This window comes from Harpia harpyja, chromosome Z (genome assembly GCF_026419915.1).
Source record: "Harpia harpyja isolate bHarHar1 chromosome Z, bHarHar1 primary haplotype, whole genome shotgun sequence".
In the NCBI taxonomy this organism is placed as follows: domain Eukaryota; kingdom Metazoa; phylum Chordata; class Aves; order Accipitriformes; family Accipitridae; genus Harpia; species Harpia harpyja.
The window spans coordinates 105,408,411-105,422,099 of NC_068969.1; the positions used below are offsets into that span (position 1 = coordinate 105,408,411).

At 44.3% G+C, this 13,689-nt stretch overlaps 2 protein-coding genes across 2 annotated transcripts in view; both read left to right on the forward strand.

The window, feature by feature from the left end:
- The window catches only part of CCBE1 (collagen and calcium binding EGF domains 1), a 100,077-nt gene extending 90,232 nt beyond the window's left edge, over positions 1–9,845 (forward strand). Inside the window, exons 7-11 of the mRNA XM_052775633.1 lie at positions 1,835–1,955; positions 3,884–4,023; positions 4,116–4,151; positions 4,712–4,747; positions 5,850–9,845. Coding sequence (XP_052631593.1) covers positions 1,835–1,955; positions 3,884–4,023; positions 4,116–4,151; positions 4,712–4,747; positions 5,850–6,083 — 567 coding nt within the window. The 3' untranslated portion in view covers positions 6,084–9,845. The remainder of the gene's footprint in view (positions 1–1,834; positions 1,956–3,883; positions 4,024–4,115; positions 4,152–4,711; positions 4,748–5,849) is intronic.
- A 996-nt stretch (positions 9,846–10,841) lies between these two features.
- Positions 10,842–11,889, forward strand: MRPL17 (mitochondrial ribosomal protein L17). Its single transcript, XM_052778002.1, has 3 exons — positions 10,842–11,061; positions 11,151–11,219; positions 11,323–11,889. Exons 1-3 carry the CDS (start codon positions 10,888–10,890, stop codon positions 11,593–11,595), a joined length of 516 nt encoding a protein of 171 aa, XP_052633962.1. The 5' UTR covers positions 10,842–10,887; the 3' UTR covers positions 11,596–11,889.
- The last annotated feature ends 1,800 nt before the right edge of the window (positions 11,890–13,689 follow it).

Genomic DNA, 13,689 nt, shown 5'->3' on the forward strand with positions numbered 1-13,689 from the left:
CTCACCTACTGAATTTTCCTCTTCAGCCCTAGGTGTAAGGTGCTGTGACCCATGGAGTAGCCCTTTATCTTCAGCAGTCCCACGCTTTGGTCTGTGCTGCAATGGCTGGGATGTTGGCTGAGAAAGCTGCAGTGTCATTGGTAAACAAAGCAGATGTTTTTCTTTGGAAAACCAAAGATGACAGCCCACCCCACAACAGTAGGTGTGCTGGATCCTCATTTTCTATGTGAGCAGATTCAATAGGAGTAAGCACATAAGAAACACCCTGTGTGGTTTCTGTGAAGTGCTGACCTCATCCAGTCACTGATTTCTGTGGGGGTGGAGTAAATCTACCAAATTCTTGTAAGACTTACATCATGTCACTTAATTTGCCTTTAGTGCAGTCATCTTGTCTTTGGAACAGCAATGCTTTCCAAAACCTGAGTCACAAATGGCCGATAAATCCTTGTATTCCTGTCATCACATTTTGAATTCCAGTCTGAAAAATCAAACTGGTGTTTCAGAAATGCCACCAGGAACTGTCTCAGCATTTCTGACTTTTCTTTCTCCCTTTTGCTTCCTTCAGAACTCTTCTGTGCATCCAGCCCCAAACTGCAAGCACCGCTGGCCGCCCTTAAAGTGCATTCCTTAAGTGATAACTTGTTTGCCAAAAGAAATTTGCCCACTTATAGTATGTACTGCAAGTGCATAGCATTATTTTTTTCCTGTGCGTTACAAACATTAGGTTTGCACTACGGGCAGGAGGGTGTATGTCAAATAATTACTGAAACAAGTAGGAGTCTTGAGAACAGTCCAGTGCAGGGAATTCCAAATAGCTGATTAAAAGCACTGTCAGATAGCAGGAGTCATCATGTATTTATTTATTTATTTAATCATTTAGTAAATTATTAATCATTTATTAAACATCATTTATTTAACACAGCTCTCCCACGCAAATGTTGCAGAATCAAGCATCAAATTATCCAGTGAGCCAAATTCATTCAGGGAGCAACAAAGCTGACCTGGGGATAGATCTGCCCTGGTATTGCTGAAATAGCTCTTCAGTTCCATTTGGCAGAGCAAAATTCCGAACACTACATGCAGCCACTCACCACTAATAAACTTCTTTCCTTACTTCAGACCAGCCTCCTGGCTTGCCATCTCCCTTCAGCTGCCTCCGGAGAGACTAAACATTTGCAGAATATTTCTAAATATGTTTAATTATTAAATATATTCAATCTGGGCAGATTAATGTTTCATGGATAATTAAACATCCGATGTAATGGATAATGACATTTTAAACCATAGTGTGCAATTCTCCTTACATTCTCACTTCCTTTAGCTTTGTGTCTCTATGCAGAGCAGATCCAGACATCTGTCGAGCTAAATAGTATGGTTACAGGGCCAGATCCACAAAGGATTTGGGGCTGTCACTGGAACCCATGAAAAGTTAGTGGCTTGTGCAGCAATTGAGAACTTAAATATCTAAGCAAATGTTGCCCTGAGAAAGGGCAGTAAATGAATAGCGAAAACTTCAAATAAGGAAAAAGAGGTTTCCTGAGAAGATCCAAGGAGTTATGAGACTTACGTTTTTGACAACTTGTTGCTGTATCTCTCCTGAATTTCTCCCACCTTCAATTTGGATTGACTTGCAGTATTTCCATGGTGACTTGAAAAGTGAACAGCCTCACACAGTAACATTTTCTTCTGATGATTTCAGTGAAGGATATAATTAAACATTTTATATTTTCCTGAAGTATTCAAATATGCTGTTTGTCCACATGAAAGCTTAAACAAGAATGTCATTTACCCAGCTGAAAGATGAAGGGCTTACAGTGATTTTTGGTTTTGGCAGGTTGCTTTGCTACCAAATAATGCTGCTGATCTTAGCAAGCAAATCACTGGTGAAAAAGTGCTTGCATCTAATGCATATATCCCTGGCCCCCCAGGCCAGCCTGGCCAACAAGGCCCTCCAGGTAAGATACAGACCAGAGGGAAGTGAAAGTACAATAGTGCTATAAATAAAAATAATAAGCTTCAATCTTTCAGTGTGATAGGATTTCATGTGTTTCATATTTTGATTGTTATTATTATATTTGCATTTGTGCTAAATTTAAAAAGAAAAACTTTCTGGTCATTATGGTCAGCCTCTGCCAACTGTCTAACATCATCCATTGTGTCTTAGTCTCCGTGTGTTTCTTGGTGTGCAAGGTGTGTTTGTCCTGTATGTGTTGAATTTCTCCCCCTCCCTGGGATATCTCACCTGCTTCAGTTGTCATTTCCTGTATTTTAACTCTGTCTTAAAACACTCTCCATTTAATTTCAATAATACCTATTGCTTTAGCTCACTGTCATTAGTAGAGCAGAAAACATGCTTTTAGTTTGCAAGGGTTTGTGCCAACTCTTTTATTTTTCCTCGTCTGGTTTTGCAAGAATTCATTTGTCGGTTTTATGTTGTGTTCCAGATTCAAAGGAATCTGAAAAGTAAAACTCCACTCACACCTTCTTTGCTAAGGTATAGCTTGAAATAATGAGAAAAACAGAGAGTTCCTAAAGCTCTAACTTAAGCCAAACACCTTGCAACCAGTAGCCAGTGATGCTAAAAATTTTGCAAACTCTGTTGAATGCATATCTAATTTTGGGTTAGCGATAGATCCAAGGAGTTTTAGCATTGTGCTGGGTTTCAGGAATATTCTTACAGAGGACTGGCAGATATTCCTTAGGAGGTTTGATTTACTCCCTACTGAACTGCCCCCCCATTTATCCTCACTTTTGCAGTCTTGCTTTGAGTTTTTATCTCATTTTCTTGGAGGATGAGTATCTTCAATCTTCAGTATATCATAAGTGCAAGGACAATATGGTTAGAGACTCTGTGTCAAACTCTGAACTGTACTGTGTGTCGCCTTGCAATCTCTCTAACGTAGGCCTGACTGTGAAGGTCTTCCATCTGGTTTCCCCATCACTGAGCTGTCCAAGGTACTGTAGAATTATCTGTTCTGCTTGAAAACCATCCCTGCTCGCCTCCTCCTCTGCCCTGTGCGGCTGGGTCTTCAGGAGGAGTCCGAGAGGTTCGTCACTGAACTTGATTTCACTTCTTTTGAAAACCCTAACTGTAGATATTCTGTCCCGCTGAATTTTTTACTCTCTGGCTTTCATTTTCTATTTCTTTCACATGCCCTCAGTGTGAAGAAAAGTGTTTTCCCCTCTAATTATAAAGCAATTCAGCTAGTGACACTTTAACAGTCTTCATTTTATGCAAATTTTGTTTCAGGTGCCTGATTTTCTGTTTTGTTTTTCATAGTGTTTCTCTTGAGCTAAACATATGCTTTGTTGCCTGTGTGCTTCCTAAAAACTAACATTCTCTGCCGAACCAGCAGAAGCTGAAAAGAATATCAAGCAAAATAGAAGAACAGAGCCTTTTTTGCCCCTAACACGTTGGCTACTGTACTGGGCAAAAGAGAGGTGCAACCCACCACTGAAAAGGGCTTGCTTCTGTGCCAGTCATGTAGATGCCTTTGACCCAACATTCCCATGAGTTTTCTGAGGCTTTCTTTTTATGAGATGTTCCTCAAATGTGACTTGTTCTTTTCTTCTTTGTGTGAAAATGAGGCATTTCTGCTTTTCTTATCATTCCCAGTCTGTGTCCCTAACCACCTGGCAGCGGCAGTCTTGGCTTCTTTGTATACACAAGGTTTAATTGTTTTGTGAACATCTCTTGTAGCTACTGTGACAAGAAGTAATGTTGTCTCAGATGACTGCTGTGTTGGTTATGTTGTTGTGGATTTGGATGTGTTAAGGCAACCAGTCCATTGGGTGATTCAAAAAATGGTCAGTCCCCACTGCTTGCACTGATGAAGTGTCCTGAAGGCTTTCCCTGGCAGGTAACTTTTGCTGTCAATTGCAGGGGCTCCAGGACCAAAAGGGAGTCAAGGAGTTCCTGGGTCACCTGGACCTCCTGGACAGCCAGGCCCTCGTGGATCAATGGGACCGATGGGCCCATCTCCAGACATATCACATATTAAGCAGGGCAGACGGGGCCCTGTGGTCAGTATTCTCAACTCCCATCACGCATTGCACAATTAGCCTTAGCTCCACAACTTCTCAAATCCTTATGAACACTTTCTTTTCTCTTGCAGGGCCCACCAGGAGCCCCAGGGAGAGATGGTAGCAAGGTGAGGAGAGGTACTGTTTTCCGTAACATGGGCACATGCACATGTGAAGTGCAGGCTTGCTAGAGAGACCCTCTACACACTTGTAGTCATACCCTTTACCATCTCATTTCCTTTTCTAAGCTGAGAATGTCGTGTTGTCCCATCCCTTCATGACTTCCTTCTGTTATTTTGTACTTGCCATTCCTTAAGTCTTGCAAATAGCCCTGCCAGGCTATCTGTCAAGCAGCCTTCTTTCCTTTCTCTGCAGGTCTTTGCCTTTTCCATGATGAAACGTTGTTGCTTTAGCCCATTTCATTAGACTGCTCTTTTGTGAATTTCTCCTGTTAACTGGTTTGCTTGTTACTGTCTAGGAGAAATATCAGAAATGCCCAACTCTGCTCCCACTAGAATCAGCGGCAGTTGGTTTGTGTTCCTCCTTCACTTTCTTTTCTTTTCCAAGCAAGCATAAGCTGATTATTCTTGATCTAGGGACAATAAGTAAGGGAGTCTGCAGAGGCAAACTGTGATTTTTTTCATTTCCTTTAGTCACAGCAAACTAACTGAGGTGGTATTGATTACAGGGGGAGCGAGGAGCACCAGGACCAAAGGGGATACCTGTAAGTATTGCTCACAGGAGGAATTTCCCCAGCAGAGTGATGTTGACTAACAACAGGTCAACCAAAAGGAAAAAAAAAACCTCTCCTGTGTCAACAGCACAGTCAAAGATACTTTACATGCACAGAAAATGTTATTGGAAGGAAAGTAATTACCTGGTTTTGTCCAAGTGTTTTTGCCTACACACCTCTTCCCTTGCTGGGTGTGACACTGAAGGCAGTAAATGCACCTCTGCCCTACAACAGCGGTGGGACATCCTCAGAAAGCAGTAGCATGAGATCCCATGCAGTATGCTAGTTAGTACAGTTCAGCTGCTGCTACTAATGGGAGTTTGATCCCTGGAACCTTTTAAAATCCCGTGCCTTGTCTCTGGGATTTGGGAAGCTATAGGCTTTCAGCAAGTCATCAGCAGAAGGCTTAGTATTTACAATCTGTTTTCAGGTGAAATTGTTTAAGAATTTGCTTCTTATGGTGTTTTCTCATTGGTGAAATGGATTTTTAAGAGTGTGTCCAGCGGAGTGTCCTCAGTATTAAACAGTGTACTTCACTGTGTGAAGTCAGCTAAAAAGAAATTATAATTTTCTAAAATCAGATAAAACCAGATGGATACTCTCTGCCTTGTAATTACCAATATATTTAGTAAGTGATGGACAGCAGCGAGGTTACCATCTTGAAAAGATACCTTCCGAATACCAGCATTCTTGAGAAAATGTCTTAAATAAATAATAATTATTGATTGATTAGTCATTCTAAGAATCTAATTTCTATCAGTTTAATAAGAAGGAACACAGGGAGCTAAGCTTTATCTCCTCTATTCCTATGAGATGTCAAGATATTCTTAGGAGGCAGATATAGCAAAGGAATTGTTAAGTAACAAAAGGGCTGAGCATCTTGTAAATGTAAGCTCTATCTGCAAAAACATTTGGCTTCTTTTGAAAATTGTTTCCTGAGCAAGTTGATTCAAAAACAGACCATTAAACTTTTGGCAATTGATATGAAGCAGTACTTTACCGAGTTACCCCTGCAAGAGTAATTATATCAACCTGTTTGAAAACTGTAAGAGCAAAGTGGACTATTATTAATGACCATGCCTTGTGACTGCAGGGCCCACCAGGTTCATTTGATTTCCTATTGCTGATGATGGCAGACATCAGAAACGACATCGCTGAGCTGCAAGAGAGAGTGTTTGGACACAGGACTCATTCATCAACAGAGGAGTTTCCATTACCTCAGGAATTTACAAACTATCATGACACAGTAGATTTTGGATCTGGAGAAGACTACAAACCACGGGCAGCACCCAGAGACTCCAGGATACAGAAGGCAGCCCGTCCTTAGCTATGCCTACTGAAAAATAGAGCCCCTTTAGAGTTCTTCAATATAAAAATGCACTGACAATGTAAAATATATATATATTTCCCAGTTTTCTCTCTGCTTTTCCCCAACCATGCTGCCTGTACTGTAGCTTTCTTGGTTCATGGTAGCCTCCTTGCAGTAACTGCATACCGTCAAGCCTGCAATGTGTGTTGTACCTAGACTATCAAGAAAACCTTCTTACTATATAATATGATTAAGGCATGCTCTAGCTAATGGCACAGACCACAGTGTTTCATCTGCCTACCTTGCTTTCTATGTCCAAATGACCCAGTACCCAAATTTTGCCAGGGGTAGAGGGGTAGCTGAACATCATCCCTGAATGATGTCATTAATGAAAACCTTGGTGCACAGTTACTTTATACATGTAAATATATTATACCACTGAACTTAAGTCTCTAGGTACTGTCCCCAGGCTTAGGAGAGAGTGAAAAGGGGATGCCTGATTCACAGCAGAGGCCAGCTGTAAGTGAAATGTCTTCTTCTATTATGCCACATCATGGCAGGAAAAGGCAAAAGAAATACAGTGAAGCTGTGATACAAGGGTGCTGCTTCTTGATCTGGAAATTATTTGGCTTTGTGTTGCTACAGTATCATTCAAAGAGAGTTCGAAAAGATGTTTGTCCTAAACTAACACTACTTTTCCCTTACCATTCTCACACTGCCCATGGTGAAGGCCAGTTCCCTTCCTCAACAGATTCACGCTGGATATATTACACAAAGATGAGCAAGAGAACAGGGGATATATAAAGCAGCAAAACCAAGAAAAAATTAATCAAGTAGGCTTATTGGCAAGCACAAAATCAATCCCAGCCTTGCAGAAAGAGTCAGATTCTGATCTCTTGTAGGTGCATGTCTTCCTTGGTGAAATGCTGAAGTCCAAGTAAAATCAAGACCAGAGAGAGGCCTCATGTTTGCAAAGAGCTTCCATCTGTTTTGCTCCTCTGCTGCATGAGGGCGACCTAAATGGCAGTCACAAAACTGGAACACAGAGTTGCAGTGTATTTGGCTGGGTATATGAGGAGTACGAGTAGGTGCAAAAGTGCACATGACAAAACATTTCAACTGGTATGAGGATGGCTTAAGGTGAGGTACTGCACATGGGATCCTATATGATGAAAGGGAGTGCCCTTTTTTTACACTGGAAAATTGGATGCACAAGTTAGACCATACCTCATGGATGATGTATGTTACCATTTCTTTTGGATTACCACAGCTGCTGAGGACTTTGCCATGCTTAGAAGATAAAGGATTATATTAAGCACAAAACTTTAATTTTGTATCTGTGTAGCTGCTACTTCTACAGTATGTTTAGTGCTGGGTCATGTCCATGTTACAAATGCAGAGAAAAACTTCTTATTTTGCCATGTCTTTCAGGGTTTGCATATTCCAATAGAATAAATACAGGTAAAAATATAAGCAGGCCCTTTTCAGATAACCCATAAAGGTTTGGATTTCCTTCCATATTCTCTGGGCCAAAAGATAGTTGATGTAATCCCTACACCACCAGTACAGGTCACATTGTATAAACAGCTGGTTGTCTAGACCTTTCATATCATTTGTATATTATCTTAAGAGGATGCATTCATTCCTGTGATTGTTTCCCAACTCCTCGCTATCACTATGCCACAAGCAAGGGCATTAGCTTTAAGAACGTTCATGTTCTGTACTCCTCTTCACGTTATATGTGCATCAATATTTACAAAGCAATGACTGAGTCACTGGGGTAGCTCAGAAAAAATGATAGTGCTCTCACCCAGTGGTCTTTGGGCTTCTCCTCAGGGAGGAGCTCTGGCAGCAGCTGCAGATCCAAGTAGTCTTGTGAACCAGGTAATAAGGAAATCAGTGAGACTTGGGGAAGGAATTTGTGGCCAAAAGAGGTATGGTCTTACATGCAGCAGACTGAAAGAAACCTCTAAGACAGCACAAACTGAGGCACTTATGTCTTATTTTCTTAATTTCAAGCAGGCAACTAGGTATAACATCGGTCATGAATATGCAATTTGTTAAATGTCAAATGTTATATTTGTAAGTCTTGCAAATTATATAACTCTTGCATATATTTACCGCCACACCCCATCACCTGCTGGATCAGGTTGATTCCCACGATAGAATTAATAGCTGCAGGTTTTTTGACCATCAGATACTGAATAATGAGTTAGATGAGTTACTTCCTACATACCAACTAAATTCTATTGCCCCCCACCCACAAGAAGATGTCTTCTAAAAAAGGCACTTACTTTAGTTCTAAGCTCTGCTTTTCCAAATACAGACAAATACCAAATGAGAAGTTCCTACAGTTTGACCACCAAATTCAGGGATAGGTGACAATCACCCTGCTGTGCATAAGTATCCAGGGAAGGGAAATTCTGAGACTGGACCAGAAAAGTAGGTAAAATACATGGTTCACTGTAAGTATAGAAAGCTGTCCTACAGACTCATGAACATAAAATATGGCACATGTTTAAATGCCCTTCTGAATGGAAACCTCAGTAACTTCCCTTTCTGGAGTCTGCATCACTGGTTTTCACAGCCTAGAGCTGGGTTTCCAACAGACGTGCTTACTCCATAAAAAAAAGTAAAGGAAAGTGGGTTTGTCCTTGTGCTTCATCCTCCTTTTTCCAGGCTCCCTGCCCTAAAGCTGTTGGCTAAGTCCCAGCAGCAAGGAGGGGACACTATGGTAAAGATAAGTCCATCCGACATGACACAGGAATTCCTCCACCAGGGAGAGCCCCTCTGAGCACAGCCTTCTGTCTGCACCTGGCTAAGATCTTCACATAGACCTTTCTCATTTTATTTCTGATTATTTGTATGATAGCTTTCATAACACATTGTATCAGGAACATTTCATTAAGATTTCTGGATAAACACGTAAAGACATTCAGATAGAAAAGTGACCTTTTTTCCCAGTATACCCAAAGTTTTATAAAGCTAGAGCAGAGGAATCATTTCCAATCTTAAGCTTCATTACCGAATAGCCAGGGAAGTCATTACCTTGTAAATTATTTCTCTGTGGCTCCAAAAATAACAAACTCCCCCAAGAATCAAAAATAATAATGTAGAAACACCTACACTTATGCTTAGTTTCATTACTAGGCTCATGCACATGACAACTTTGTTTCATATAAATACTATGTATAATTTTATTAGAAAGAAATATAATTTTGATGTTAAGACATCAAGTTATAAGCAGAAGGATAATAAAGAGTTTGTTATTTTATTAATATTAGAAATATATTTAATGGAAACATTTGCAAGAGTGTGTAGTGATGGGAAAATGCTGATTGTTAATGGAAATTGGTAATTGGAAAATGTTTTCTTTCAACACTGTGCCAAGTACATACAGGATGAGTCTTTCTTGCAAAGCTGGAACACTGACACAGAAGAATTCTTATACAGTCACGCTAAAAAAAGGAGAGGAAAATTGATTGTAAATGGAATTTAAGATAATGCCTGGAGTTATTGTTGGCATCACAGCTTGAGTAACCTTTTTCCTGGAAGTATTTCAGAGTTAATATGCTAAGCCCCAGAGAAGCAAAAAAAGATGGGGCGTGGGGGTGGGGGGTCCCAGAATATGTTAATTTCACATTAAAATCCGTACGTTTGTTCCTATTACACATTCCAATAACTATACTGTTCACTTTATTTATATATGAAATCCTAAAAACTGTGTAAAATGATGGGGATTTTATGATGTATTCATAATAACAAAGATATTTTTTCTTACACTGTTGGTAGCTGCTTTTGTTACACATTCCTTCTCTGAAATACAGAAATGTTGGCTGGAAGAAACAAGTAGCAGGAAACCTCCTTACCCTGCCTTGTAGCGTTTTTCTTGGAGCTGCACTATACACGCTGCCAGGAGCATCATGGGGGCACAAGCTATTGCAGAATACGGCGGGTTTCTGTCCGTGTGGAAATAAGGCCCGCACCCACCTCCACTATTAGGATGGCGGCTCCTGCGCCCTGTGAGGGCTACATGAGGCTGGATCCAGGAGCCTTACCCCATGGTGCCGGCGTACGCAGCTTCTGCACAGCCTGGGGATGCGATACTGGGGGTCCAAGACTCCTCTGGCATCCCGCTACCGGTACAGAGGGAAAAGGGGGGATAAGACAAAGGCTCTGGCCCTTCGCGCCTGGCGGAGCCCCTCCCCGCAGCCCCCAGGAGCATCCCGTCCCGGCGGTGTCCCCCACCCCGCCACAGCCGCCGTGAGGGGCAAGCAGGGAGGCCGGCTGCTCTCTTCCCTCACCTCAGAGCCCGCCCTGCCCGCCCGCCGCCAGGGCCTCGCCCCGGGGGCGCCCCGATACCGCCGGCCTGGCCGCGGCGGGACAGGGCCGCACAGCCGCGGCAGATGGCGGCCGGCCCAGCCGGGGCACGGAACTACATCTCCCGGCATGCCCCGCGGCTCGCCCTCGCCCAGGATGCCCCTCGAGGCGACCCCCCCCCCCCTTGCGCCTGCGCGGTGTGACGCCACCGAGGTGCGTCGAACACCCCAACCCGGGGGCCCGCTCGGCCCTTTCTGCCGGGCCGGCCCCGGCTTCCCTGCCCCGTTCAGACCTCTCGGTACGCGGCTCCGGGCTTCGCTTCCCGCCGAGCGCGGCGGCGGCCCTCTGACCCTGCTGCTCTATGCAGCAGCAGCCGGTCGTACCCGCGGGTAGGGGCGAACTACAACTCCCGGCGTGCTGCGCGGCTCGGGGCGGGGCGGGGCGCGGGGGCTGCCGGGACGTGCCTCCCGCGGTGCCCGACGGCGGCGGCTGAGGCGGCGGGATGCGGCTGTCGGTGGCGGCCGCTATCTCGCACGGGCGAGTGCACCGGCGGCTTGGGCTGGGCCCGCGCTCGCGCCTCGACCTGCTGCGCAACCTCGTGACGGCGCTGGTGCGGCATGAGCGCATCGAGGCGCCCCGGGCGCGGGCCGATGAGATGAGGGGCTACGCCGAACGGGTGAGCGGCCGGGCCTCACCGGGCCGGGGCCGGGGGAAGGGGCGGGCGGCCGAGGGACCCTAACGGCTCTGCCTCCTTCCTCCCCGCAGCTCATCGAGTACGCCAAGCTGGGGGACACCAACGAGCGCGCCATGCGCATGGCGAATTTCTGGCTGACGGTAAGTACACCACCCCCCCGCCCCAAATCCCTCCTTGTGTCCCTCCGTCGTCCCCCCCCCCCCCCCCAGCCGTGGTGCTGGAGCCGAGCGTGCTGCCCCGCAGGAGAAGGACCTCATCCACAAGCTGTTCAAGGTGCTGGCACCCCGGTTCCAGCCCCACCCCGGCAGCTACACCCGCCTGCTGCAGATCCCCAACCGGGATGGCCTTGATCGCGCAAAGATGGCAGTCATCGAGCTCAAGGGCAACCCTTTCCCACCGCTCATCTGCCCGCGCCGCAACACTGAGAAGACCCTGATCAACCAGCTTCTGAAGGGCTACCGGCAGGACATGCAGCAGGCGGCAGCCCCCCAGCCCCCCAAGGGCACACCTGTCTAGGCATTCCCCCCTCTGCCCTGAGGGGGGGGCCCCGTGCCTGCGCAGGGACGGGGCTTGGCCTGAGCTGCCCATGCACCAGCCAGCTTGTCGCCATTCTGGAGCACAGGAATGGAAAATGTCCTGGGAGGTCTGAAGGTTGATTACTAACCATGAGTTGCCATAACAGGGGCGCAAGCTCAAGGTTTACTTGTTTCATCCTGTAGTTTGAATAAAGACTCAGCAAGAAGAGGAACTCAAGCTGGGAACCCTAATGGTTGATACTCTCTGTGTAAATAAACTCTGTTCAGAAAGTGAGTTTGATTTTATTTGGATTATATTCCTGTGCACGTGAGTTAGTAGCTTATTACAGCAAAGACTGGGTTTGTTATAGCTTCTGGTCCAACAGCCCTACTCTCTGGGGCAGCGTCTCCACTTCACTGTGGCACAGCTACAGTGTTTCTAGAAGCTAGTGTGCAGCCTTTCACGGCGGGAAATTCAGTGAAAAATCAAGCTGGTTTTGCTGTTTAAGAAGCACTGAATACAAATGGGATGGTAGCACAGAGATAAGTCTTAAAAGAGGCAGTACCAAAGGGACTTGTGTTACAATAAGGAGGCCATGGGGGCAGGAATAATAGTCATCTCTACCGAGAGCTTGGTAGACCTCTCAGCCTCAGGCGTAAGGTTGCAAGAAATAGATGTATTATCCTATTAGAACAAAAAGGGGTAGTAGCAGAACTTTTTCAGAGTGATACAACTGCTGGGAGATGAGATACTTAAGTTGCTAGCTTTGTCTTCTATTTCAAGTACTGCTAGTACTTGAAAGTCCTAACTGTAGCTGAGGGCGGGGGGGGGGCAGGAAACAACCAAACCACCAGACATGTTGGGTTCCTTCCTCCCTCCTAAGTTTCACAAACTTAAGACAAATGAATGGTCTTACGTAGCAAGTTAGCTGTATGGAAAGACTAAAAAAAAAAAAAAAACCCCAAACCCACCAAGTGATGTTAAAGAACTTAACTTAAAATTTGGTAATTCGCTTTTCAGGACGTGTACCTCACACACTACCACTTCTGTTTTAATGAATTCCAGTGCAAAATTAAAGATGCATGGTACTGTTTAAGGAAGAAGAAACAAGAGTCAAACTACCAAGAAGTCAGTGTTCAGGCGACCCTTAATTTTTATGTTTCTAATAACCTTGAAACTGCCCTCTTTGCAGTTGACCTAGCATCTTGTTCAAACAGATGTTTTCCTGCTCAATAGAAGAGATGAACCAAACTGCCATTGCTGCAGAGCTTCCACATTATTAAAAGTCCATGTTGAGGCTTTAATGAAATACTCAAGAATAATACCTTATCTATATTTATTCCTTAAATTGGTCTTTCATCCTAGTAAACTGAACCCTAGCACATTACCAGTCATTAATGATCCAGAATGCTGACCGCAGCCCTCTGGAGATCTTCCCTGTGCTTCAGGAGCAGAAGTGCTGTCCAGGCTTTTCACTGCAGCATTTCAAAGCATACCTTGAGGGCAAAGGTGAGTGCTGTTTCATATGCATAATCTCGGGATTCAGATTGGAAATGTGAATGCTGTTTAATAAGTGTAAATCTATGTTACCTACCAGTTTGTTTCAGATAGTTCAGCAGATTAACTCTTCAGTGGGATTGATGAGAAACTGAGAGGTAGGACTTTAACCACTGAATCATTTTCCCTTGATCTGCCCACCCGCCACTTCCTTGGAGGAGGAGGGACAATAACTGTCAAACTATTTTTGTAGAAAACTCAAGGATATGAATGATAAAAATATGTCAAGGGAGGAAGATGGCTGTGGCCCTGTAGCACTAGCTGAAAATATGGTGTTATGCTCATGTTACCATTATCCAAAATACCTGTTTTGATCAAAGGACCCAGAAGCAAGAACAGGTAGATATACATGTAGACAAGTAAATGGGAAAACACTGACTTAGAAAGGCAGTTGGATAAAAACATTTAATGAGGGAAGCAAGTCAGGCTTTCTTCTGCTTGTCCTTTAATAACCTGAGGGAAAAAAGTGTAGAAAGCTAGAAGCTTCTAAGCTAAGTTGGGGAAAATTCTTGATACAGATTTTTTATATACAAATCC

Bases quoted from the DNA above. Each gene is read 5' to 3' on its own strand.
- MRPL17 (XM_052778002.1), top strand. From the start codon at position 10,888: ATGCGGCTGTCGGTGGCGGCCGCTATCTCGCACGGGCGAGTGCACCGG. The intron at 11,062-11,150 runs GTGAGCGGCCGG...TCCTCCCCGCAG, and splicing joins TGAGGGGCTACGCCGAACGG to CTCATCGAGTACGCCAAGCT. The intron at 11,220-11,322 runs GTAAGTACACCA...GCTGCCCCGCAG, and splicing joins TGGCGAATTTCTGGCTGACG to GAGAAGGACCTCATCCACAA.